At 47.3% G+C, this 25,723-nt stretch overlaps 1 protein-coding gene across 7 annotated transcripts in view; it reads right to left on the reverse strand.

Annotated features, from left to right (window-relative positions):
- CCDC30 (coiled-coil domain containing 30) overlaps positions 1-25,723 on the reverse strand; it is a 50,090-nt gene that overhangs the window by 22,493 nt on the left and 1,874 nt on the right. For 2 of the 7 annotated variants that reach the window (XM_044452239.1, XM_044452243.1), the window contains exons 3-8: positions 18,273-18,393; positions 14,290-14,480; positions 10,622-10,775; positions 4,022-4,075; positions 3,568-3,683; positions 2,013-2,101 (exon numbers count right to left, since the gene is read on the reverse strand). In XM_044452239.1, the coding sequence (XP_044308174.1) occupies positions 2,013-2,101; positions 3,568-3,683; positions 4,022-4,075; positions 10,622-10,775; positions 14,290-14,480; positions 18,273-18,393 (725 nt within the window). Of the gene's footprint in view, positions 1-2,012; positions 2,102-3,567; positions 3,684-4,021; positions 4,076-10,621; positions 10,776-13,175; positions 13,217-14,289; positions 14,481-14,749; positions 14,936-18,272; positions 18,394-25,723 lie in introns of those variants that run through there. The other 5 variants (XM_044452242.1, XM_044452240.1, XM_044452241.1 and 2 more) reach the window with 5 other exon arrangements.

Genomic DNA, 25,723 nt, shown 5'->3' on the forward strand with positions numbered 1-25,723 from the left:
AAAGAAGAAACTGTCAAGTTGTCAAGGTAAGGGCATCCCCCTAAGCCAGGGGTCAGGAACCTGCGGCTCCGGAGCCACGTGTGGCTCTTTCATCCCTCTGCTGCGGCTCCCTGTCGCTCAAAATATGCGTCACAACCGCCAATGTGCGACACCGGCCAGCACGCCATTTATTGAGCTTTTCGACCCCCGGTAGACCAACCATGGATAAATCCAAGAAAAGAAAATTTTAGAAGAAAACAGAGCGTTTAACGGTACGTGGGCAGATTCATTTGCTTTCACTGCTGACAAGACTGTTTTACCAGTATGCTTAATATGTGGTGAGAAATTGGCAAACAACAAAAAGTCGAATGTGGCAAGACATTTCCAGAATAAACACACAGCCTTTGCTGAAAAATATCCAGATGGATATGAGAGAAAAAAGCCATTTCGGAACTGATGTGGAAGGTTGATCTGACCAAAAATCATTTCAAGAAGTGAATTAAGTCTGCAAATTCAATTACATATGCTAGTTTTGTGGCCGCTCAGGAAATAGTCAGGCATGGGAAACTGTTCACAGATGGAGATTATATAAAAGAATCATTCACTGATTTTATAAATGCAAGACACTATAGTTTTTTATACATAGCATAAAGGTAAAAAATGATACATGCAGTGTTATCTTCATTTTAGATGTCAAAAGGATTTTGTGGCTCCCAGTGTTTTCTTTTCTGTGGGAAACGGGTCCAAATGGCTGTTTGAGTGCTTAAGGTTGCCGACCCCTGCCCTAAGCAGTTCAAAGAAATCTCCACCATAAATCTATGCATGATGTGCAGAGAACAGATGGGGGAAGAGCCCCAAAACTAGAACCCTGTGGGGTCATGAAGCAGAATGGTACGAGATTCATGCACAGCACGTAAACAAGCCATAGAAGCTGATAGGAGTTACTGCTGTCAACTTCACAGAGAATAAGGTGAACACTAGCCATGAGTTTTGATGGCTATACAGGATCCCAAATATCAGAGGTAGGATATCCACATACTACCAAGGGGTGCCACACGGAGGTGGGTAGAGACCTGTTCTCCCCTGCAGAGGAAGGCAGGATGCACTCCAGTGGAGCCAAGCTCAGGGAACCAAGGTTCAATTTGGATGCCAGGAAGCACTTGCTGACAGTTAGGATGCCCCGAGGGTGTGAAATGGGCTTCCACGGGAGGTGGTTGAAGCCCCATCGGTGGAGGTGTTCAAGGACAGGCATGTCATGAGCAGAGCCAGCTGGAGCCGGGGGTCAGACTAGAAGGCCCAGGAGGCCCCTTCTGACTCGCTCTGTTTCTATGAGTTGCCGGGGAACACATCACAACGTGTTTCATTCATGTAGGCTCCCCCATTAGGGCATGCTTAGTAGGCTCCCCCATTAGGGCATCTGCTCAGCCACCAGGGAAACAGAACGTTGGACGGGTCTGCAGCAGTAAAGACCTGGCCTTGAGAATTCCTGCTCCCTTGGTACTGTTTCCAGTGTTCCTCTAAAGCTGGTCCATGACAGAACAAGACACTCCGAAAGGCTGCAGTCTGACTGCTACAGCCCTTCCTCTCTTGCACATCACTAAATGTCCAACATCATGGACAGGGAGGGGGAGTTAAGTGCAGCAACATGATCAAGCCGTTTTGTTTGGAAGGAAATGCTTCCTGAGATGCTCTCCCACACATTTAGGAAATGATAAGAGTATATCTGGCACCCTGAATACAGGACAGAAACCAAGTAACAACTGGTGAAGCTGACTAAGCATCAGAGTAAAACCATCTGAAATGTTGCCCCCTTCTTCATCGCATGGGCTACACACAGGACTGAAACAGAAGGGTGGTAGCCAGTGCCCCAACCCCCAAATTTAATTTTTAGAAGTAAGGGTCATGCAGAATGAGATGAAAGCATAAAAGAAGAAGGTGCATTTGCAAGATCTGAGGAACCAGGAGTTGTATGAGCATGTGAGAAATATCCTTACTAATACCTTTGTTCAGTCTATAAAGTTTACGTGATTTACCTTTTATGAAGTGCCTGGTTATCTTCATGATCTGAATTACCCTCCTCTAAAACACTGGCTTCTTCAGACTTTGCTGTTTCCTTTTTTTCCTAGAATGAAAACATACATAGGAATGTGAAAAGATACTTTATGCAGAATCACCAAATCACTAAATTTGCTTTCCCCAACCTGACATCCTCCAGATGCATTCAACTACAACTCCCATAATCCCCAGCCAGTAAGGCTCAATTTTCAGGTGCAATTTCAATTACCAACAGAGGTGTCCAGAATCTCTCCCTCCCCTGCTCTATGCAGCCTATCAATATCTAAAATTGTATTTAACTTCCCTTTGAGAGACTAGTGTTGGAAGAACACTAAGAAGGTGCTGAAAAAACTCCAAAGTCAGCCAGAAAAGTTTCAAAACCAGAGATGAGAAATTATTGCATGGCTAATTTTTAATAAACAAAATAATGGATCATGGTTAACAACAGAAACAGGGATTGGGTAGTTCTGCTTGGTTCTCTGGCTTGTGTCCCACAACCGTTTAACAGCGCACTCTGCGCCTGCAGCTTCAGCAAGAAACAGCTTCCTTGTGCCGGGTCAAATCCGCCCCTGGCCCCCAAATGAAAAAAAAGGCGCTGGGGCTACTAAGCTGTGTTGCCAAGGATGGGCTACAGCAGCAACAAGTGCTGCTTGTTGTGCAGGAGAGAGGCGATGGGCAGGAGGCGTCCCGTGCCTCCCACCCTCCGGCTGGCACCCTCCAACTATCTCCTACCTGACCGGGAGGAAAAAGAAGACGCTGCTGTGATACAGCAATGACTCAGACTGGAGAGCCCCGGCTGGGATTCTCCACTCAGTCAAAAGGCCTCCTGTGTGACCTTGAGTCCTTCGCACTCCCCCAGACTAACTCATTGCACAGACTTGTCATGAACGTAAAAGGGGAATCCAAATTTTGACAATAAGGGGATTTATCCCCTACTTAGGGTAAAAAAGACTTTTTTTAAAAAAGAGAGAGAAGAAAATATTGGTAACAAGCAGTCTTCAAGCTCTTTAATCTAACCAATTCCAGCTGATAAGCGTCTCTGCTCCTCCTCTAGACTTCCGATACTTGGAATTTCTCAACTTTAAACTCCCAAAAGGAAATGTACTGAAGTTTCCAATGCAGAGGGCTGGGGAAGGGCGAACATGCTGTCTTCTTCCTTCAGATGAGAGCCAAGCTCTCTAGAAGGGGATGGGTGAGTTTGGTCGCAATGCCGTGTGTGTTCTTTTCTTTCTCCCTGTCTAGAAAGAACCCTTGGAGATCCTGGCCATCTTATGGGGATTCCCTCATCTGGAATGATTTGGGGTAATCTGAAAACATGGCTACTTCCTTGGTCCCCGGGAGTTAAAATGTCCCTAATCACCTGCAGACTCAAATGCTTTTCTGCCCTGGAAGACTGCTTGGAAGCTACACTTCAGGAAACTACAAAATAGAGACCATCTCTCTCGAATTCTGAAAGCGCTGCACTGGCTGCCGGTGGAGAGCTGCACCCGACTCAGAGTGCTGGTGCCTTGAGTATTACTGACCCAGACTTACCCGTTCCAAGAATATTGTTCTCTCTGAGTCAAGAAATCGGACTCTGTTGCGTAAAGCCAGAATTTCTTTGTCCAGCCGGATATTTTGTTCTCTGGCTTTCTGTAGCTCAGACATTTCTAAAGGCAACCACAAAACCATGAGCTGTGGCATGTGGAAAGCTGCTAGCCCAAGTCTCAGAAACAGTCCGTGGCATTCTCTCCTTGACTTACTGCTGTAGCACAGCAGGTGCACATTCCAGAACGTACTATTACGATTACTGCATCACCGTTTGAGGAGCACAACTGCTTTGGGGGTACTGAGCTTGTGTGCCCCAGCCTATTTAAGCCTAGGAATGAGTGAGCATATATGACAGTGAGCCCACACTAGAATGCTGGTCTTGGGAAGGGTGCTGACAGATGTGGAGAGGGAATGCTGAAAATGCACAGAACTAATGATGGGTCAGCATGCAACTTACCACTCTCTTTCACCTTTTCCATTTCCTCTTTCAGGGTCTCTGCCGACGTTGGAGCTGTTTGAAACCAAGAGAACAAAACAGTTGATTCTGCTAGGAGCCAAGCTGTAGATTACTCCTATTCCTATTAGTAAACTCTACCTAGTCAGCACCAATAGTCCAAGCAATCCCTGACTGCAGTCAGTGCAGCCTTCCCTAGTCCAGTGCCCTCCAGAAGTGTCGGATTGCAATTCCCTTCCTCTTAGCTGGGATGGCCGCTGCCCATGCTGGTTGGGTGTCACAGGGTTATAGCCCAACACAAATGACACCAGTTTGGGAGCAGCTGGTCTACACATATAACTGCTGCCCTTGCTCTTGATACAAAGAGTCCCTTAATTTAAGGGCGTATACTCAAGTGGCCATAGTCAACACAATGGTGCCTATGAAGGGGTTTCCAGTGTGGCACCTGTAACACTGTCCTCCTATTTTTAATACATATATATGGATGTGTATAAATACATAGCAATGAATACATGCATACAGCCATCTAGCAATTGTCCACAGGCTTCAGCAACAGCAGAGCTTTTCATAGATCGAAAGCACTGCGAGGTCCTCAGTCCACAGCATTATAGGAGATGAGCGTTTATCCTCCAACACAGACTATCAGTATTTTAGCTCCCAGAGAGGTGCAGGGAAACCATTCCTCCTTCCCTCCGTAAATCTCCACAAAGCAGGTGGTACGTTTGAAAGAGTGCCTATATCAGTGAATATTGACGATGGCTCCAGCACAACGCTTCTCTGTGTAATAACCTCCTCCTAAAAAGAAGCAACTACTGGACATGGCCAACACAGAGATTTAAAAGAAGCATTCACGGTCAGCACTGGGCTGAAGTAGGCAGTCTTGCTAAAGAGACATTGTGGAGGCAAACAGAAAGGAAGCAGGCGTTTTTGCTACCAAAGCACTGATTCGCTAATAAGACATTTTTCAGTGCTGTCCACAGCAGTTTCTCCAACTCTCCAGTGTGCCCACAGGTTCAAAAGGGTTGGGAATACATGCCCTAACTTATGCTTGAAATGCGACATGTGCAGACTCGGCAAACAACTTTCTGCAACCATGCATTAATGGCACCATATTTAGCTAGAGCACACCATTTTACTCTCCTGTAGAGAGGTGGCTGCAACTTACAACTGACCTCAATGGATATATAGATGTATCCTCCTTATGTAAGTCATTGCTCACTGTATAAACACTCTGTGCTTGTGTACATGGTTGCGGATTTCACTAAAAGCCATTGAAGACAACTAGTACTCAATTAAAATGAATGCGAAAGAAACAGCACCACACATCAAAGGTACTGGGAGTTCTAAAGGACCTTAGTATGTTGAAAAATCTCTTCTAACACCACATCATCTCATCAGATTCCACAGGCGATGCACAGATGTGCACCTGTGTTGCCATCCTTTCTCATGGTGAACTCAGCTGGTGATTGCTAACAAAGCAGGACCACTAAACAATGAAGGAGAAGATAACAGCCCACTCAGGGCAATTCCAATGTTTGCAGAAAGTTCAGAAAGTGGGGAAAAGTCCAAATGTGTTCAATAAGGACTGAGCATGTTTAGTGGCCAGAGAATATTGTGTCATGTTTTGGAAGCAGAGAAGAGAAAACTGGGAGGGGAACCAGTCTCCTGAAAGAAGACACGACTGGCCGGTTGGAACCCTGAACAGGAGTGTTCCACATGCCAACGTTTTGTTACAGATCGAACCTGTAAGCAATGATAGCACGCTTCAAGTATTTGAAAGGCTGTCATAAAGAGGAAGGCCAGAGTGCAGGACATAGAATGACAGGTTCAAATTCCTGGAAGCCAGACTCCAGCTAGATATCAGGAAACGATTCCTGACTGTGACAGCACTGCAGCAATGGAACCCATGAGCTAGGGAAGGGAAGGCCCTCCCACGCTAGAGGCATTCAAGATGCATCTGGATAGCCAGCTGAGAGGGTGACTTAACTTGGAGTCCTGCACTAAGCAGGAGGTTGAACCTGATGGCCCTCTGGCCCCTTCCTACTCTACTATTCTATGATTTTATGATCTCTAACAGTCTCGCATTTTTGACATAAGACCAAAATAACTGACAATTATATCTTTAAAAAATACAACCAGAAAACAATTAACTTTTGACCCTAATTGTCACATAAATAAAATACAGTTTCTAAGCATAATAAGGTACAAATAAATTCTTAACAATCACTCTTAATTTTCAGCAATGTATGGCAATATATGAAAAATACCATAGAACTGAAGCTTTTGTTTCTAAAATAAATCAGGGATCGAGTTTTAAGAAGAAACTTGTAGTTCTTAAGAAGAATTTTGTTGTTTTAAGAAGAAATTGATTAAAACAGATTTCACAGACTTCTGAACATGCACAAATCTTCTCACTTCACCCCAGCAGCCCAGACTAACCAACAAAGCCTGTCCAAAAATCGCTGCTAAGTTTCCACATTACACGGAATGGACCTTTAAACAAAGAACAGCACAGAAGCACTCGGAATGTAACATAATAAAAATTACCGATACAGGAACAGGTGCCTAAGATGATGTGCACATCACAGCAATTTCCTCGCTGGCTCAAACACCACCCAGGAAAGGAACACAGAGGCAGCTCTGCCTGCGATTGGAAGGCACCACTTTGCCTGGGGGCTCTAACACATCGGAGGCTGAAACACGTGCCTTCTGATGTAAAAGCTGTCCTAAAAAAATATCGATTAACCACGGCACAACAGGGAGTCAGATCACGACAGGCAAAGCAACTGCTTGGGAAGCTGCGGGGACTGCCCGCTCTTGGCTGGCCTCATGAGGCTGCCTGCTTTGACAAGAGGGAGTTTTGATGTCACATCCGAGTCCCCGAAGGGAACGCCGAGAAAAAAAGAACCGAAGAGGAGCCCTGCCGGATCAGGGCCAGCAGCCTCTCTAGCCAAACATCCCACTCCCTCGGTGGCCACCCGGATGCCCACGAGAAGTCCTCAATCAGCACCTGAGCATAATAGCCCCCTCCAGGTGTTGCCACTAGGTGACTCGTGACCTGAGGAACACTGATCCTGGAGGCCACATCAAGCCATGACTTCTGCCTGCTGATCGCCTGATCTTCCACAGATGTGACTAATCCCTTTTCAGAGTCAGTGGCTCCCAGTGCATCTCTGCAGCAATTAATTCCATTCGGTTAATAGCAAATTCTGAAGTTAATTTTTAAAACCTGCTTTCTATTCTCCCACCCACTGCCGCAGGGTCATCTGCTATCTATTCCCCTGTGGGAAGGATTCCAGAAAAAAAGCGGGGGAGGGAGTCAGGCAAAGATCTCAGGGCCACCTCTGGCTGGACTCCCCCACTCCACTGCTCAGACAGTTAAGGCCATCTACCAAAAGCTCTCTGGGAAGGAGTAGGTAGATGCAGATGATATCAGTTCCCGTTTCAGTTGGACTTCCGCTGCTCCAGAGCCATCTTCCACCAACTACTCTGGTTAGAACTGATCCTGGCCATTCTTTAATTACTTTATCTGGTTAATACCATTCTGTATAGTAAGTTTCAAAAGGCCATTGAAGTACAATGCAGTTACAGAACAAAGTATTGTCCACCATAAAGGAAAGACTTTGCAGAAAGTTCCAGCAGATGTCCTCTGCCTGTTTGGAAGGCATGTACCCTCACATTCCTGAAAGGAAAGACTATGTACCTGTGTGCCATTAACTACTTCCTGGACATTATGGGGCTCTCCCAGAACAAACTGTCTATTCTACCATGTGTTGCAATGTACAGTATGATACAACATCACGCTTACTTTCAGGTACATACACATGTCTAAGCCCTTCTTCTGCTTGAGGAGTTCCTTCTGAAGAAGGGCTTGGTTCACCTGGCTGTCTGAGTGTGGGACAGAACTGGGGACCCAGGAGGGGAATGCACGGGCAGAAGATGAGGGGCCTCAAGGGTGCGTGAGAGGAGACTTCCCCTTGCCCAGGAAGTTTCAGAATCTGACCCAGAGACAGGAAGCCCTTCCAGCCTTTCTGACAGCTGCCGCTGAAGAGAAGCGGGCAGGCCTTCCCTCTCTGGCAAGGTACCAAGTTGCACACCAGGCCTGTGTGATTAGCAATGGCCAGGAGCAGGGCCATATCCTATCAGCTCCTGGCAAAAAGGTGGCCAAGAAAAGAACTGCCAAGAAACTTGCTGGAAACAAGCCTTCTAGCCTTGCCTCTGCACTCTAGACTTTGTTCCCGACTCCTAGCCTTGCTGCTTTGACAGGATCCTCTTGAACAAGCCTGGACCGAACCTCAGTGCTCAGCCTCCTCTGATGACTGGACTGACTTGCAGGCTTATGGTGGAACTGACCCTGGCAGCTGTGCAACTTTTCACACGGAGAAGAATGCAACTGACTTGATTCACTGATTTACTGTAAGGCTTAGGTATACTGATAGAGTTCCTCTGGTCATACACCAGGACAGGATATTTCATATCATTGCATTATTTGCAACAATAGATGAGAAAATCTGAGCTGCCATTGTGAAGAAAGTAGCAATTGCTGTGCAAAGGTGATTCTCTAATCGAGGAAATTAAGTCCAATTTATCATGAGGTGCTTTTCTGAAAGATGTTGGGGTACCTGAATGTTCGTACCTCTGTACCATTTTGAGAAGCCCGTGGCAATAAGCAATAATCCCTTTGTGAACTTGAAAGGTTTCATGTCATTTGCCTTGGCAGGCTCTCTATCCTGAAAGGTGGCTTGGCAATAACCATAAAAAATTAAGCAATGAATAAATTATGGCCTTCGACCTGTGCCCCGTGTCTGCTAGCCGGAGGACCGTTGAGGGCCCTGGACTGCTTTTGCACCACCTCCATGGAGCCTCTCAGAGCCTGGAATGTGTTACAGATTAATGCTGAGGACAGCCCCCTTTTCAGAAAGCAACTCATTCCAAGCTGAAACCTTCACTGCTCCAAAGTGCAACTACTGAGGATTTAGCCACAGCATGCAGATTACATCATATTCCTGGAACTGTATATCGTCTACAGCTATTTATCTGTTTCTGGCCTCAATGCAGCCTCGAGCTTCAGCTTCTAAAGCTCCAAATGGAACAGGGCCAGAGGATCTCAGGAAACACCTTCTCTCACAGGACCCTGCTCAGGCACCAAACAGTCCTGAAGCCCTGATTCGTATTCCCTTTTCAGGTTAGCATGAAAGACAGGGCCTTTTCTGTGGTGTCACCTACAATCTGGAACACCTGCTATTAGACTCCATTGCCACTGACTTTTTTTGGCATTCTTTTTTGTGGATATTGATTGTTTGAAAAACAAAATGGGATTCAGTCAATCCGTTCTTCCACTTTAGGTTGGATCTAAGCCAACCTAAATGAAAACCACTGAAATCAACAGGATTTAAGTTAGACATGACTAAGTTAAGCCTTATTGATTTCAAAAGGTTTCCCTTAAGTGCAACGAAGTCAGGACTATTCTATAAATCTTAATTATTTTAATCAATGCTTCTTTTGGCTGTTTTAATTATGTACTTTTATTACATTATGATTGTCTATTTCAGTATCTTGAAAGAAGTGTTGGGAGTAAACATTGATGATGGTTATGACCTACAAAGCTCTAAACGGATTGGGACCAGGATACCTAAAGGAACGTCTTTTTCCCTACATGCCCTCCCGCCCCTTAGGATCTATAGCAGAGGCCCTACTCGGGGAACCCTCCTTGAAGAAGATTAGGAGACAGAATACCTGGAGGAGGGCTTTCTCTGTGGAGGCACCGGCTATGGAGTGCACTCACTAGAGAGGTCTACCTGGCACCTTCATTATATGCTTTTTGGTGCCAGGTCAAGACCTTTTTATTCACCCAATGTTTTAATGTTTAGAAGATTTTAATTATGTTGTACTTCAGTCATGGGTTATTAGTTTTATTATTATTGTTTGGGGTATTTATGATATTTTATATTGTTGTATTTACTGAATTTGTTTGTAAGTCATCCAGAGATGCATAGTGATGGACGGGTTAGAAATATCCCAAATAAATAAAAAAAAAATGATAAAAAAGTCCTCCTCTTGGCCCAATGGAGGGTTTAACCAACTCTTTTCTTTATTATATCTGTTTCAAAGTCCCCCGTGAGAGACACATACTGTAAACACTTTTAATACCTCCTGCCCAGATGAGGAAAAACTGCCACCTTCTTTGGATACCCAACTTGTGTCACCTGGGCCTGGTGCTCAATAACACAGTCACTCTGTTATCTATTAGTAATGCTTGCAAACTGTTTACTGTAATAAAGCTCTTATATTCTTCCTCTGCGGTTACTGTGAGACAACAGATGCAACAAGAAGGCGATGGGAAGGATGTTGCATGTCCCTCTCCCACAGCACTTCCAACCATCTCCTGAAAGCCAGGGGTTGATGGAGCCTAGCCAGACGCACAGAAACTGGAGGAACTTCTCAAGGATTGAGATGGCTTAGAATGGCCTTCCCAGCTTCCAGGGGTGCTGCTCTGACGCAATGGCATGTTGGCAGAAGCCTGAATAAAACCTAGGTAGGTTGCCAGGCCCTACAGAAAAACGGTCAAGCTGGCACATGCCAACACGTTTTGCTGGAACTCACCCGACTTGCTGTGCCTGGTCTTCTGTGCATTCAGCTCCTCTGTCAGCCTCCGAATTTCACCATGTGCCGCCTGCAGCCTGTGCACAGCTTCATGCCAGTGACACTCGGCGCATGCACACAAAGCACTGTCTCTCGCCTGCTCCTCCGTGCGGGACTGGAACACAAGCCACGAGTCATCATGAAAGGGACAGGCCTGCACCTCGACATGAATGTTCAGCAATTTGAGCCGAGGAGCAGCGGGGGTTCTGAGGGCGAGGGGCCTGTTTTTATCAGATGCACACAAGCAGGCCAGATTCAGGGCCTTGAAAATGATACGGCTGCTATATTGCTTCTTAACCAGAAAGGCTTTTTTAAATCCAACTTGCTTTGTGAGCCACAACTCAGGAACCATCAAAAGTGGGGTGTCGTTATTGATTGTGAGGAGCTGACTGGAAGGAGGCAAGCCCAGAGCGGGGACTCATACACTGACGGCAAGCTCTCTCATGCCAGGGAATTCGTTCTTCCTTTGCATTAGGAATGAGTATGACACCCCATGTCATTTAGAGACAAGGAGTGCTGTCCGACTGAAGGGAAGCAAGGCCAGAGCCACGAATCATGCAGAGGTGAGACTCCTCCATGGGTTTGGTGCTTTGGGCTCGCAGATGCCTTTGGCCCATTGGTTGATTAAATACACTGGGCTTGGATATTTATTTAAGGCAGCAGCATGGGAGAAACCTATAGACCTACAGATAACTTCACCAGGAAATTCCAGGTAGATCGCACTGTGCATCGTTTTATGAGGCAAAAGTATACACGTATCATTCAGATGTCCCATCTCAACCACCAAAACATCTCAGGTTAATCTCTCCTGGGAATGACTTGGACAAAGTCTCTCAAAACCCCACGGCGGAGGGGGTAAAGCAGTTCCTGTGAATGCCGAAGGGTTCAGGTCCAAAGAAAGGTGTCTCCAGATAGCAACGGGGTCTCTGGAAGCAGAGCTGGGAAAGAAGGCCTGGAGAGCCACCGCTGGTAACAGCGGAGACTGCTGGGTCAGACCAACAGGGCAATGATGGCCACAGCTCCGTTGCGCAACATATGCCCTGCCAGCACAGAGCACCAGGGCAGATCTCTGGTACCTCTTTGATAGTCTTTACAGCGAGGAGCAGGGCTGAGAGAGTTCCCTCCAGGTCCAAGACCTTGGAGATCCACCGTCACTTGGAACAGAAACTACAGGGCTGGATTCAGCAGAAGGCAGCTTTGTACAGTCACACAGAGCTCCGTCCAGCACTTTCCATTTCACTGGTATTACATTTGGTAAGTAAGCTGTGTTTTCGTTTAGGGAAAGCCAACACATGCCTTAGTTACATCCTTGGAAAGACTACTGCAACGTGCTGCCTCAGAGGACAACTTGGAGATGGCAACTGGTACAGAATATGGTCACATTTCCTCGTTGGGCTTAGACTATCAGATCACATTGCACCAATTCTGGTTGCCAGTATTTCTTGGCTCAATCCAAAATGCAGGTTTTTACCTTTAAATGGCTTAGGTGCAAATTATTAGAAGGACTGCCTACACCTTTATAGACCTGTTCTTGTACTGTGATTAGGTCCACGTACGTTGCATCAATGACGCACCACTAAGATAAGTAAGATGGCCAGGCACTAAAGAAATGGCTTTCTCAGTGGTGGCCCCAACGCATGGATTCCCCTCTTGAGAAATATACAACTGACCTCATCTGTAGCTGCTCTTAACACGTTGATAAAAACTCATTCATTCTGCTTGGCTTTTGCTTGAAAATATTTAAAGGTATTAATAGCATTTAGATATTTGACATTCCATTTTATTCTAACAGGCTTATTGTAAAATAGTTTAAATTCCAGGTACTTTTATAATTTGTTTGATCCTGAATTGTAAGGAGAGCACAGCCTTGAAACATAGCAAAGAAATGTACTAATGGCATGATTGTATGGCTTGTGACCTCGCTACCTGGAAGCCCCCAAACACAAGGGCTTTCAAGATTCCTATGCCCAGCAGGGGAGGAGCAGCAAGGATATCTTTGCTCTCCTGTCCCCCAAGCTTTGCTTTTTCATCAGAAGGCTTTTGAACTGGTCTAGCAAGGCCCCACCAAGTGGGAAGGGGGCTCAAGAGAACTCATACCTTGGCCCCTTCAGTCTCCTGCCCTCTCTGCTATCTGGAATTACCCCCTTTTGCCACTCTCTTGGGTGCTCTCTCAGTGAGGCAGCTGGCACAGTCTTCTCTATGACAGCTACCAGAGGGCAAATCTCTGACTTTCCCTTCAAAGGCCAGAGAACTATATTCAGCCTTGGAGCAGAGAATCCAAGCTATCCCGTGTTTTCTGGGATGTTCACCCTGAACTGAATTAAAAAGTTCTAAAATAAAAATAAAAACTTCAACCCACCCTGTATACTATTGCCATCTCATTGCCTTGAATCTACCCAGGACATGAGCCCTTCCAGATATGAAGTCACACTACATGAAAGGTAAAAAAACACACAAACAAACCAATTTCTTGTTCTTTTTTACTATTTCATTCTCTGCCTCTTTGGTGTGCTACCTGGATTCTTGCTACTGCTGAAGCTCATCATCTAGCTGGACTTAATCCAATTCATCCTTGCAAAAAAAGGAGAGAGAAAACTAAGACTGCTGTAAGAGCCAGCACGGTGTAGTTGGTAAGAGCATGGGACTGGGACCCAGACAATATGGGTTCTAGGCCCCACCCAGCAATGAAGCCCACTGGCTGACTTTGGGCCAGTCACCACCTCTCTGCCTAACCTACCTCACAGGGTTGTTGTGAGGACAAAATGGAGAGAAGGAGAATCTCGTAAACTGCCTTGGGATCCTTGCTAGAGGAAAAAAAGGCAGGATAAATGCAATGCAATAGTAATACTTTTGCTTTATGAGCTGCACTGTGTTTAACCTCTTGCTGGATTTATCCTGGCAGGCACAAGGCCACTCTCTGAAGTAACAGCAGACAAATTCTGTGGCATTTGTGGGGCAGAGAGACCTGCTGGGCCAGTGTCTCTATCACATGCCAGGCTCGTACGTCTACAGAAAAGGGGTCATGATTGGTGGTAGGAGGCAAACTCCAAACACAGGCCGGTGTCCGCACTGTAAGGCTTGAGGGCCACTGACCACCCCTGATCACTCACCCCCTGCTGCTCTTTACAGCTGACTCTCAGCAAGGACTCTCCTGCTCTGCCTTGCAGTTTGCTTTGGCAATCCCAGCCTACAGTGCGAGGCATCCCAAGAGGGAAAGAGCAACAGAATGACTTGCTGCTGTATTGCAGCCACAAGAGGTGGAGGGAAAACAGCCCGTGCAGGCACAGATCTGCACCAGGAGATTCTGCAGCTCTAGGTAGAGCTGCAAGTGCCAAGAAGACAACCCATCCCAGGCCAAGGACCAGTGAGGCCTTGCCTTGCCAACACACGGTGGGTAGGAGAAGAGTGTAGGCAATAATGAGCCAGATGAAGCCCTGGGCTGACGTGGGATGAGGCAGCATTCTGTGTTTCAATGTTCAAGCTGCTGCTGGAATAATCCTGGCACCATGTGTTTCCATGCACGACACTACACTTGAATGGCATCATATCAAGAAACGTCTGTCACTCATTTTGAAGCAGTTTGCATGATACAAAAGTATTTGGGGAAGAATACGGAAATGCTGAGGTACCTGAGGCTGAGCGGCCCAGAGGGTGTCCAGACAGCTGGAGGAGTCGAGCTGTTGCTCCAGTGCCTCTGTTTTCTCCAGCAGTGTGCTCCGTTCAACCAGGAGATAAGCAACTTGCTCACTGGGGCTACTGTGGGCGATATCAAGCAAACCTTCCTGTTCCAACATTTCCTCAACTTCCTTCTTCTGGGATTCTGTGCGAAAAACAAAAATTAAAATGTGTGCATACATGTGAACACACGGGTACCCACACAAAATTCAGCAGAGTAAGTTTCCTTGCAGAAACAGAATTATTGAGAATGCTCACAAGGCTTAAACAAGGAAAAAACACTCCCAAAATCCTTGGCAGGAGAGAAGTTTTTGTTCCTTCCCTACAAAGAGCTAATGGCAATTTGGAAGTAGTCCACTACTCATCCCTCTCTGCTCCAGGGACTGAAAAAACTTGGTGGTTTCCACGACTTGCCTTTCCTCTTGCCTTTAAACTGCAGTTGCAGAAGCGGGGGATGCGGATACCTAGGGAAAGAGAGGGGCCTGGGCAGGGGCCCCAGACCTGCTCATCCTCCGCCAGAAAGCACCTGCTGATGGCGCCTTTAGGGCAGGCACGGGACAGTAATTTCAGCAGCAACAGGAGAAATGTGCGTGCCCCTTCCCACATTTTCTCCTCCGCCTTCCTCCCCTCTCTGGTTCATTCACGTGGTCTACTTTGTCCCAAGACTGTTAAGAGATGCAGAGGGACACACATTATTTGCAACTGCTGCCAGGCGGACTGGAATCAAGCACAGGAATAGAAAGGAAGGCAGGCAGATTACATCACCACGGAGTGGGTGGTTTGGGGAGAGGATTAATTCCTGACTTCCAGCTAAAACACATTACTTTTACTCATGAACATTCTTCTGTTGTAAAAGTATTCTGGTACTTAAAAACAAAGTCCCATTTGCCTTACTTAACTTGAGGGGGGCCAGTTCCCCTTGGGGCTTCCTTTGCTGCTGCCACCAAGAACAGAGCAGGGCCCTGACCGATTTCATCTGGGCCCAAGAAAGAGAAACTGCATCCTGGCCTAGCCAATCAGACATGGGGGAAGCCTGGCTGCCGGCTGCTTATGGTGGTGGAACAAGAGCAGCATGCCCGCTCGATGATTCCAGGCTCCTGGCAGGTCTGCAGTGCAGTGGGGGGAGAGCCGCAGACTGCACAAGGACCACCAGAGCCCGGGCAACTCTTCCCTGACGCCCAGCGGAAGTGCCATCCACTGGGTGGCAGGGAAATCACCACTGCTGCTGTCCAGACGACTGTGAAGCGGGGGGCTTTACATGCCCACTTAGGGACCCCAGTGCGGTGAGATGCACTCAGCAGCAGGGATACAACAGGATTTACTTCCTTCTGCTCCCCAGAATCCCAAGAGAGCTCCCCCTTTCCTCACATTTTGGAAGCCCGTCATGGGCACAAATATAGTAAATGACAGGATGAAATAAAAATAGGTCAAACCTCCCACCCATCAGCAAAAGCATTCTCTCCACCGATGCCAAGTCCTTGCATGCTTCCACTCAGATGGCTTACACCACTAAAATTGACACTGGCCATGTCATTTTGAGGCCAAATGCCCCTCCCCCCATTAAATACTGTTGATCCTCACACTGTATTGATCCAACCACAAAACACAAAGCGCGATTAGACAAGAGCTACAGAGGCTGGCTTCTTTGCCAAGGTTGGGCAGAGAGCAAATGAGAACCAATGAAAGCAGTGACCAGAGAAAAACAGCAACAGCAAGGTTCATTTGTCATCCAGAGTTTGTAAAAAAATTCTTTAACAATCCCTCAATGGTCTCATGTTTTACTGACCACACCTGAATCCTCTTGACAGCAGAGAAGAATTTCCCTGCAGGCCAGTTCGCCCAGTCAAGTCACTCTTTGGTTCTTGTCTCAAATACAGTGTGGTAACTGTGACAGAGGTTTATAAATTTCTATACCATGCAAAAAGTGAAACAAGTTTCCCTTCTGTGTAATTCTAAAACTTCACTGAGTGAAGTTCACTGGTGCCACTTCAGGTCACCTAAACAAACATTTTAAAAGGCATAGACAATTTGCGGAGGAGTTAGCGTGATAAAACCTCCATGTTGGGAGGCAATATACCTCTGCATGACTGGGGCTGAAAATTGGCAGGGACATCCAGGGAAGGCTGCAGTTTCAAGCCCCACCAGGAAGCTTCCCAGGGGCATCTGGCTGACTGTTTATGGAAATACGATGCTGGGTGACACAGACATTGAGCCTGACTCAACAGGGCTCTTCTAAGGTTTCTAGAGAACAGGCCTGCTGCCAGAGCCTAAACGTTGCACTCTGAATCCACTTTTAGAAAGTTGGTCTGTGGATAACTATTTAGACCAACGTGTGTCATGAGCATCGGCAGCAGGTAAAACCAGCAGAAATGACCTTTACTTTCCAAAGAGCCCAGCCACCAAGGCATGGAGAATTAAATCCTAAACCCTGAAGTGGGCAGGAGGGACTAGGCAGAAAAAGAGAGAGGTGCGAAAAGTGGGTGGGGGGGAGAAAGAGAACGCAAGAGAAAGGGGAGGTGGGGGAACAGAAAGAGGAAGAACAGTGGGGAGAAAGGAAGGATAACAGATGGGTGGGACATGATGTGCAGTTTTGTGTGTGGTGCATATAAGAAAGAAAGAACAAAGGAGGGTAGGGAGAGAGGGAGGGAGGGAAAGATGGCTCTGGGCCAGCCCACTGCTGTTATTCAGCCTCCTGCAACAGTTTTTCCTGAATGGGTTAGAGTTCTCAAAATTGAAAATGAGGTTCCCCACCCCTGGCTAAGAGGTGCAGGCAACAGAGAGGCGTTTTTTGCAGTCCTACTTTTGGACTGTTCCATCAGTGCTGAACCTGTGTGATCCCACCCTGCTATTAGGGTTGGCAACGATCAGCCAGGGAACTGCATAATCCCTGCAGCGTTTGTAGCTCTTGAGCATCCTGAATCAACACAGCTGCCTCCCCTTTCTGGAACTGCCTAAGCAACCAGGTCTCAGTCCAGTGCTTCCTTCTTGCACCCCAATTTCTGCAGACCAGCCTATGAAAAAGCTGGACATAAATGTCAATAAAAGAGCTATATGAGCAGAAATATGGAAATACTGACATGTTGATCCAGTGCATGTGGGCACACACACAGAGATACGTTGCTTCCAAAAGAAATCCCTGCAGCTTTCTCGGAAGAGACATCGGCCACCATGACCAGCCTCCAAGTAACAGAGCACCGCCTCCAAACCCTTCTCTCACCTCACTCCCGGGCTCTGAGCCTTCCTGAGGTGGCACTGCTCCAACCAGTGCTGTCTCGGGAAGCAAGGCAAGGAGCAGGGCCTTTTCTGTTGTGGCTCCCTCTTAAATTGAGCACTCTGCCTAGACTGCCTTGAGCACCTTCAGGAAGCCTCTTAAAACCCTTCTACTACGGAAAGCATTAGGAGTGATTGGGCCATCACTGCAGTTGCTACTATGCCCCATTTTAATGCTCTGAATTTTCTCGGATGCTCATCCAGAATCATTCTGTAGAACTACACAGGGTTCCGCTTGTGGCATGCCAGCAGCCACAACAACCTTTCCACCAAATGGCAGAGAAACATTTCAAGAGAAAGCATGGAGGACAGTCCAGCAAACACTCATCATGCAAACCCTCATCATGGGTGGCAATTTGAAAGTCCTGCAGGAGAGCGCGATTTCTCTTGAGGCAGTCAGCAAACATAGGGCCTCTCACTTAGGATACTGCGACAGAAGCAGGCTGAACTGCACTGATGCCACAGTGGTCAGCATTCCATTTAGTGGTCAAATCAAGACCTCTGCCCGACAGACTGAATGAAATACCATGGCGGGGGCACAGCAGCAGGCACTTTCTTAGCAACTGCCTTCTCCTCCTTAGGGGAGGCCAGCCCTTATACCTTGAGGGCCCCAATTCCAACGTGCTCCACCCAGTGGGGTGGGGTGAGCAACAGAGACAAAGATTACCATGTTCCAGCTGCAGCTGTGTGAACTCCATCCTGAGCTGCTCATTTTCTCTCTCATATTCAGTTGCCAGAGCATCCCGCGCCTCCGTCAAGGTACGGACGTGGCCCACGTAATTTTCCACCTGGAAGGAGAGGGACAGTCTAAGCTCGCATCGCCCAACCCTTCAGGACACAGGAAGGCACCTTCTATAGAGGCAGCCCCCCCCCCCCCGGTTATTTTGCTGTTTTGTTTTTGGCTTGGGATCCACTTTGTCTGGTCCACCTACTCCAGTGCTGTCCACTCTGAGAGATGGGGGCTCTCCAGGGTCTTGGGTAGAGAAGGGGCCTTTCCAGCATCTCCACCCTGATCCTAATCCTTGGCTTCCAGAGATCTGGAAACCAAGCCTGCACCCTTCTGCAGCTAATAAACCAGACTCTTGCATCAGCCACAGGAGCTCCCAGGGAACAGAGGAAGCTGCCTGATGCCAGGTCAGACTCCACCAGCTCCTGTCAACTTGGTGCCCTCCAGATGTGCTGGACTGCAGCACCCATCAACCGCAGCAGGCTGTGCCACGCTCACAAGAGACTATGAAACTTGTGGCCCGACAGGGATCGGGTGGAGAAGGCTGCTATGCACTGAGTGATGGCATTTCCAGGGTCTCAGACAGGGGTCTTTCCCAACCCGACCAGGGCCTGCGCTTGGGACCTTCTGTCCAAGCAAAGCAGGGCCTCTAACGCTAAGCAGTTGTCACTTCTCCAAATATGCAAAGCTGTCCTGCTGCAGGCCGAGCCATTTGATCTCTCAACCAAGAAAGTCTCCTTGGACCAGCAGGGGTTCCCAACACCGTGTCCAGAGGCACCGTGGCGTCCATGCACACCTCCAGCAGTGCCTGCACAACCCTTCATTTCCTGCCCATTCATAAGAAATCTTTCTCATAAAGCAGAAAACTGCTGAGGTGCCCACCTCTTCCTGTTCCTGAACCTACTACTGATCATACACTCAGCAGGCAGGAGGAGAATGCAAGGCAACGGGGTAGAGGGGAGAGAAGGAGCAAAGCTAGACACCAGGAGATAGAAGAAACAACAAGACAAAGGGGAGAGTGTTAGGCTGGGGGTTAGAAAAGACATGAACAGCAACATAAAGGGGTGAGTAGGGGTAGGAACGGGCAAGGCTGAAGCCTAAGAAGTGAAGAGAAAGCAAGAGTATGGGAAATGCCGAGGCATGAGGGGATGGCATATAAAGGTTTTAAATAAATAAATAAACGTTTTCGATGGATGGATGGATGGATGGATGGATGGATGGATGGAGACAGGGCTGGCCTTTCCTTTTCCCTTTCCTCACAGTCTTTAGCTGCACGATTTCTGTCCCCCACACATCTTCATTAGCCAGGTCCCAAGGCAGCCATTCGGTGACTAGCCGCATCATCTGTGGCAGACATTTGTGGGGGTGCCCACAGCAATTTCTCAGATTCCCCAGTGGACCATGGGTCCAAACAAGCAGAGGACTACTGCTCCAGGGACTCAGGTAGAGAAGGACCCTCCCCATCCCCTGCTCACTAGTGCCCTTTAATTTATTCACCCTTCTTTGCTCTGCAAGGCAAGCCCTCCCAAGGCAGCTTACGGCAGAGCATTTAAGAACAAAAAGCCATGGGATGGACAGGAAGCGGTACTCATGTGCGTGCAGCCCTTCCCAGAGCGAGTGCCTATTTTGCAAGCATTCCTTTGCCTTCATCCTTCAGCAGAAGGGACGGTGGTTCCGATCTGCCCTACCAGCATGCTTGGAGAGCTGCTCTTGAACACATCTGGAGGGAACCAGGTCGGTTAGAGAAGGCTGCCTTGCCGCAACCTTGTAGGGTAACCTCAGTACTATCATCCACTGTACTGCACGGCATCAGTCAAGATTGGACACAGACGGCCAGTGAGAAAATAAAGAAAAAGCACAGCGGGTTTTGTTTAAGGTCCTTTCGGTCTGCTTGGCTGCCGACAGGTGGCACTAATGCTCTTGCAGTCAGGAATATCCTGTAAAACAGAAGGACTCGCTGCACTATTGACCCACTCTGCTGAAGTGTTCAGCCACCTGGGAAATCTTAAGCAGTCTCCATAACCAGCAATTTACACACACCCCAAGATGGAGCCCAGGACAGAACAGATTCCTGTGCTTTCTTTGTTGCACCAGTAACAAATACTGATTATAACAGAAAAGTGTCCCCAAGAACTGAGAAGAGCTCAACTGGAACCACAAATTCCAGCATTCCTAATTGGAGATGATATAATTGCAGTCTAACCAATCAGAAGGGTGGTAACAGGTTGGGGAAGGCTACCCTGTGAGAATGGAGGGGTTTAGAGAAGCTCACTTACCAGGGCTGATCCTTTCACTGATGGAGGCTTAATAACCTCCTAAGAAAAACCATGGTGGTCCAGAACAGCTTGGAAACCAGTGCTCTAAAGCCTGACTCCACAACAGCTATGAGCCACTCTACTGATGTATCTAGCTCAGCCTTGTGTATGGACTGGCAGCAGCTGTATGGAGGTTTCAAAGACACAGGATTTCCCCAGCTTCACCTGGACAGACCAGAGACAGAAGAACCTGGGACTCTGGGCATGCAAAGTCAGATACCACCGCTGACCTAAAGCCCTTACCCAGTTCCTCCACGTCCCAACTGCAGGAAAATCCAAGACTGCCACAGAGTTCTTCTAAAGAGGTTCATCTTTAGAGGTTCATCTGTAGAAGTCCAAATCTCCAGGTATTTAGGGCCTTGTCACCCAGCCTCCCTGAGCAGTGCCTATGCTGGCAGGCAAAGCCATCTGGAGATCTACCTTCTGCTTGCCCCTGGCTTTTTGCCCACATTGCTGGGATGGCTCCTGCCTCCCATATCCTCTCCACCATGGCCTCCTCTGTGTCAGGCAGCAACAGGAGCATGGCCTGCTACCTGCCATCTGCACATCCCCTTGCCAGTGGAGGTTGGAGATGCCCCACGGCAGGCTGCAGCCACTTTCACACTCGGAGAAGTTGGCACTGAGCAGGGAGGGAGGAAGAAGGTTCAACCCTCTTCTCCCAAGTTTAATTCCTGCCTTCTCCTGTTTTAAAAGCAACAGGGGAAGCAGGGCTGGGAAAGACCAGTAAATGTGAACATTGCACTGCCTTGCAACAGTGACTCATGCGCTGGTGACTTCCCGTCTTGACTTCTGTAACGCGCTCTACGTGGGGCTACCCTTGAAGACGGTCCGGATACTTCAATTGGTTCAGAATAGAGCTGCCAGGCTGCTGACGGGGACTGGACATTATGTTCACATGACTCCAGTTCTCCGTCAGCTTCACTGGCTCCCCATTGAAGTCCGGGCCCAATTCAAGGTGTTGGTAATGACCTATAAAGCCCTAAACGGCTTGGGTCCTGGTTACCTGAAGGAGCGCTTACATCCATATATGCCCAGTCGCCCCCTGAGATCAGCGGGAGAGGCCCTTCTCTGGGAGCCCTCCGTGAGAGAAATTAGGAGGGTGGCTACTTGGAGGAGGGCTTTCTCAGCGGTGGCGCCTAAGTTATGGAATGCGCTCCCCAGAGAGGTCCGCCTGGCGCCGTCGTTATTTGTTTTTCGGCGCCAGGCAAAGACCTTTTTATTTAAGCAACATTTTAAATGTTAATACTACTGAATTTTATCTGGCCAGGGAGGCTTATTTTATATTGTGTGTTTTAATTATTATGATTATTTTATATGTATATTTTAACTTACTGGTTTTATTTATTGTTGTAAGCCGCCCCGAGGCTTCAGCAAATGGGGTGGCATAAAAATGTTTTAATAAATAAATAATAAATAAATAAAAGCAGTGCCAGTCTTCAAAACCAAGGGTGCTCCAGGGGCACTGGACTGGCACTCCCATCAACTCCTATGCCAACATGGCTGCTGCAGACCAACACATCTACAGGGCAACCAGTTGGGGAACACAGGAGTGGACTATGCTGTTTCGGCAAGACCAAGAAAGAAATCTCAGGCTTGTGGCTGGCAGTTCGACAGAAAGGTTGCCCCTGTGGGCAAAATAAAGAAAGGAACTGAAAATAAACCTTCCAAGACCATACGGCTATATAGTGGGACCATACTTGGAATACTGCATGCAATTCTGGTGGCCAGCCCTAAAAAAGGACATTGCAGAATTGGAAAAGGTGCAGAAAAGGGCAACTAAAATGGTCAAGTGAATGGAACAACTCCTCCATGAGGAAAGGTTGCCACCTTTGCGGCTTTTTTAGCTTAAAAAGGCTAGTAATAGGAGACAGTATAGATGTATACAAAAATGTGCACAGTATGGAAAGAGTAGATGTGTAGACATGCCTCTCCCATTAATACTGGAGCCCCAGAAGGCCATTCCATGAAGCTGATTGGTGGGAGTGTCAGGAAGGGCTTCTTCACAGAGTGTAGAGTTAAGCTGTACGGTGATTCACTTCCACAAGATACCATAATGACCACAAATTTGGATAGCTTTAAAGGGATATTAGATCCATGGAGGATGAGGCTTTCAGTGACTACTAGTCCTGATGGCTCCAGTATCAGAGGCAGCTGCTGGGGAACAGGGGGAGGGTGCTGCTGCACTCTGTCCTGCTTGTGGCATCCTGTGGGCAGCCAATTGGTGACCATGTAAACAGAATGTTGGCGAGGTCTGATCCAGACAGGGACCTTATCTTCTGAATGATCAACAGCAGCTCCATGTGCTTCACTGAGGTGGGCCTTGTATCCCGAAGTGGCCAAAGCCAAGCACTCATCTTCTTGCTCATACGTGTGCTCACACACCTCTAGTGCAGCCTCCTGTCATCCCCCAGTTAGCACAGCCAGGTTGGGTGAGGCTGTTCTAATGCTAGAGGAGAACAGTCCAGTTAGCTTGCCAAGCTATCACTGGATTTTCTCTGGACACCTCACTAAGCCCTGCAACAATCCAGCTGAAATCTGACCCCGCCAACTGCTCTACCCTACCAGCTTCCTCCTCTGTACAAGCGGTAGTTCCAAAGCTAAAGGGCTATTGAACTATCCCCGAAAGTCCTCTCACATTCCAAGCCTGACCATGGAAAAAGATGAAGGAGACATCTGGGAGACAGAGATGGGACTGGATATTTTGTCTGAACCAGCAGGATTGCTCTTATGTTCTTAAAGTCTATTTTGATCTTGTCCCCGCCATTGCCACAACACCGAATGACAAATGAAATGTACCCAGCTACATACTTAACACATCCTTTGTTCAAAGAAAGATGGTGCTTATGGAGCTTGTTCCCATTCACAGCAGGGTCCAGGTGGGGGGAGTCTTTACAGATTTGATGTGAGCAGTTACTTGTCTAGGCGGAAAGGAAACTTTGGGTATCCAAGCCACATGTCAAAGACCCAGCTTCTGCCTCTTCATTATGACAATGCCAGTCAAGTAAGAAAATCAATCATTTGCGTCAGATACAAGAAAACCGTCACCCCTGCTATTGTCTATGCTCCTCACTTTGAAAACTACAGGGAAACTGCCCGCTCAGAACTATTCCCATTACCAGTCATATCAAAACATCTGAGTCTTGCCCGGGAACACAGGATATACTCCTGCGTGAATTCCATTCCTTTCAAGGGGACTTGCACCGGAAAGTTTCCCATGGACTGTGCTTTTTCCTAATGACAACATACCAACTACCTGTGATAACCAGAGGCAAATTCCAACACAAAACCCAACGAAGAAACAGAAGTCATAAGAAAAAAGGGCTCTCCCTTCTCCAAGATAAGCAGGAAATAAAATGAAACAAAAAGATAAAGCAATGTTTATGCAGCTCTTTTTAGGAGGCTGTAAGACAGTTTTCCCAACCTGGCACCCTCTAGATTCCTCAGACTACAAGCTCCATCATTCTCAATCATCCCAGTCAATAGAGGACACCAGCCCTAACGACTGCCCTAAAAGATGGACAGGGATAAGCATAACTTCAAAATCTATATATTATAGTATCTTAAGCCAACTCAAAGATCACAAAAAATGGGTGGACAAGTCAGTGAGGGAGTGCTATACAGATATCCAGATAACCCTTCACTTCCCACTCCCTATTCCTCCCCCTCACCAACCTGCTATTTTTAACAACTTGCCTGATGAACAGATCTGGCAATCTCAAAAGTTTGCATATTTTTGTGGTCTTCCTTTTGGCCTAATAAAAGTGTCACATTCTGTGAATTTTGCATATGACCAACATAATTGACTTAGTTATACGACTTGGAGAATACTGAATTTAGGCATTTAACAGTGGAACCTGAACTTGGAGGAAGAGGATTTTATATCACTTAAACTTAGATTTGATTCTTTGAGGGATTATCGCATCCAGCTACTGCCTACTTGAATTCTGCTTTTGTTTTCCACCCACCAAGGAATCTGTCGCATTCATGCAGGTTGGAGACCATTTCAAGTTAACAACAGGAAGGTCCAAGAGCTGCCAGCAACCTTCCCATTCCCAGCAGTCCTGAGGGCGCTGAAACCAGAAACGATCACACCTGGCAGACCCTAATTTGATAGTCTGCAAACCCTCCTCTTCCATTCCACCTTAGGACTCTGATCATGAACTGATTACAACACTCCGCTTACTTTCCCGCTCTTGTCCCCAGGTCCCCAAACCTCCAACCTGCTTTTGGTAGCAACATGTCTGCTGAAGAGGCCTAGAAATCTGACCGGTTCTTCCCTGCAGAGAAGGGCAGGATGCATTCCAAAGCAGCAAAGCTCAAGGAACCAAGCTTCAGGTTGGATGTCAGGAAGTACTTCCTGACAGTTGGGACCCCTAGGATATGGAATGGGCTTCCAAGGGAAGTGGCAGAGACCCCATCAGTGAGGGCATTCAAGGGAAGATTGGAGAACCACATGTTGGGCATTACATGGAGCTGGCCAGAGCTGGGGGTCAGACTAGACGGCCCAGGAGGCCACTTCTGACTCACTGTGTTTCTATATATTTCTGTGAACTTTGAGTTGGCCTAATAAAAATATTATGTAATACGGATTCCAGAATTTTTCTTAAGGCCAATGCAGGTGACTTTGGGATTGTTCATGATAAGGGGCAGAACTGGGGCTCATTTGCACACGCTATCTGTGCTAGAGAGAGTAACCTCATGATTTCCCAGTATCTGTCACAGTATGCCTGGAGCATGAAAAGAATGTATAATCCAAATACATCGCAAACCTGCAGAAAATAGGGCTTGGAGACAAAACCAAAGATGTCTGCAACATGTTAGCCCTGCAGCTAAGTGCTCATCTACCACACGACACCACAATCCTCATTTACTGACTCAATTCATTAGTCAGTTGAAAACACAACATTCCAACCTTTCCAAAGCAGATAAAAAATCAGTGGTGAAGGGTTGCTTCTAAAATAATTAGTTCTAATACTCAAACGTGGCTTCTTACTCTAATAGTTACCTGCTCCGTGTGGACTGCTATCAGTGATTAATTGCAGCTTAATTGCATCTTCAAAGAGGGACAGGCCACCT

This window comes from Varanus komodoensis, unplaced genomic scaffold (genome assembly GCF_004798865.1).
Source record: "Varanus komodoensis strain SLA01 unplaced genomic scaffold, ASM479886v1 scaffold71, whole genome shotgun sequence".
NCBI lineage: Eukaryota > Metazoa > Chordata > Lepidosauria > Squamata > Varanidae > Varanus > Varanus komodoensis.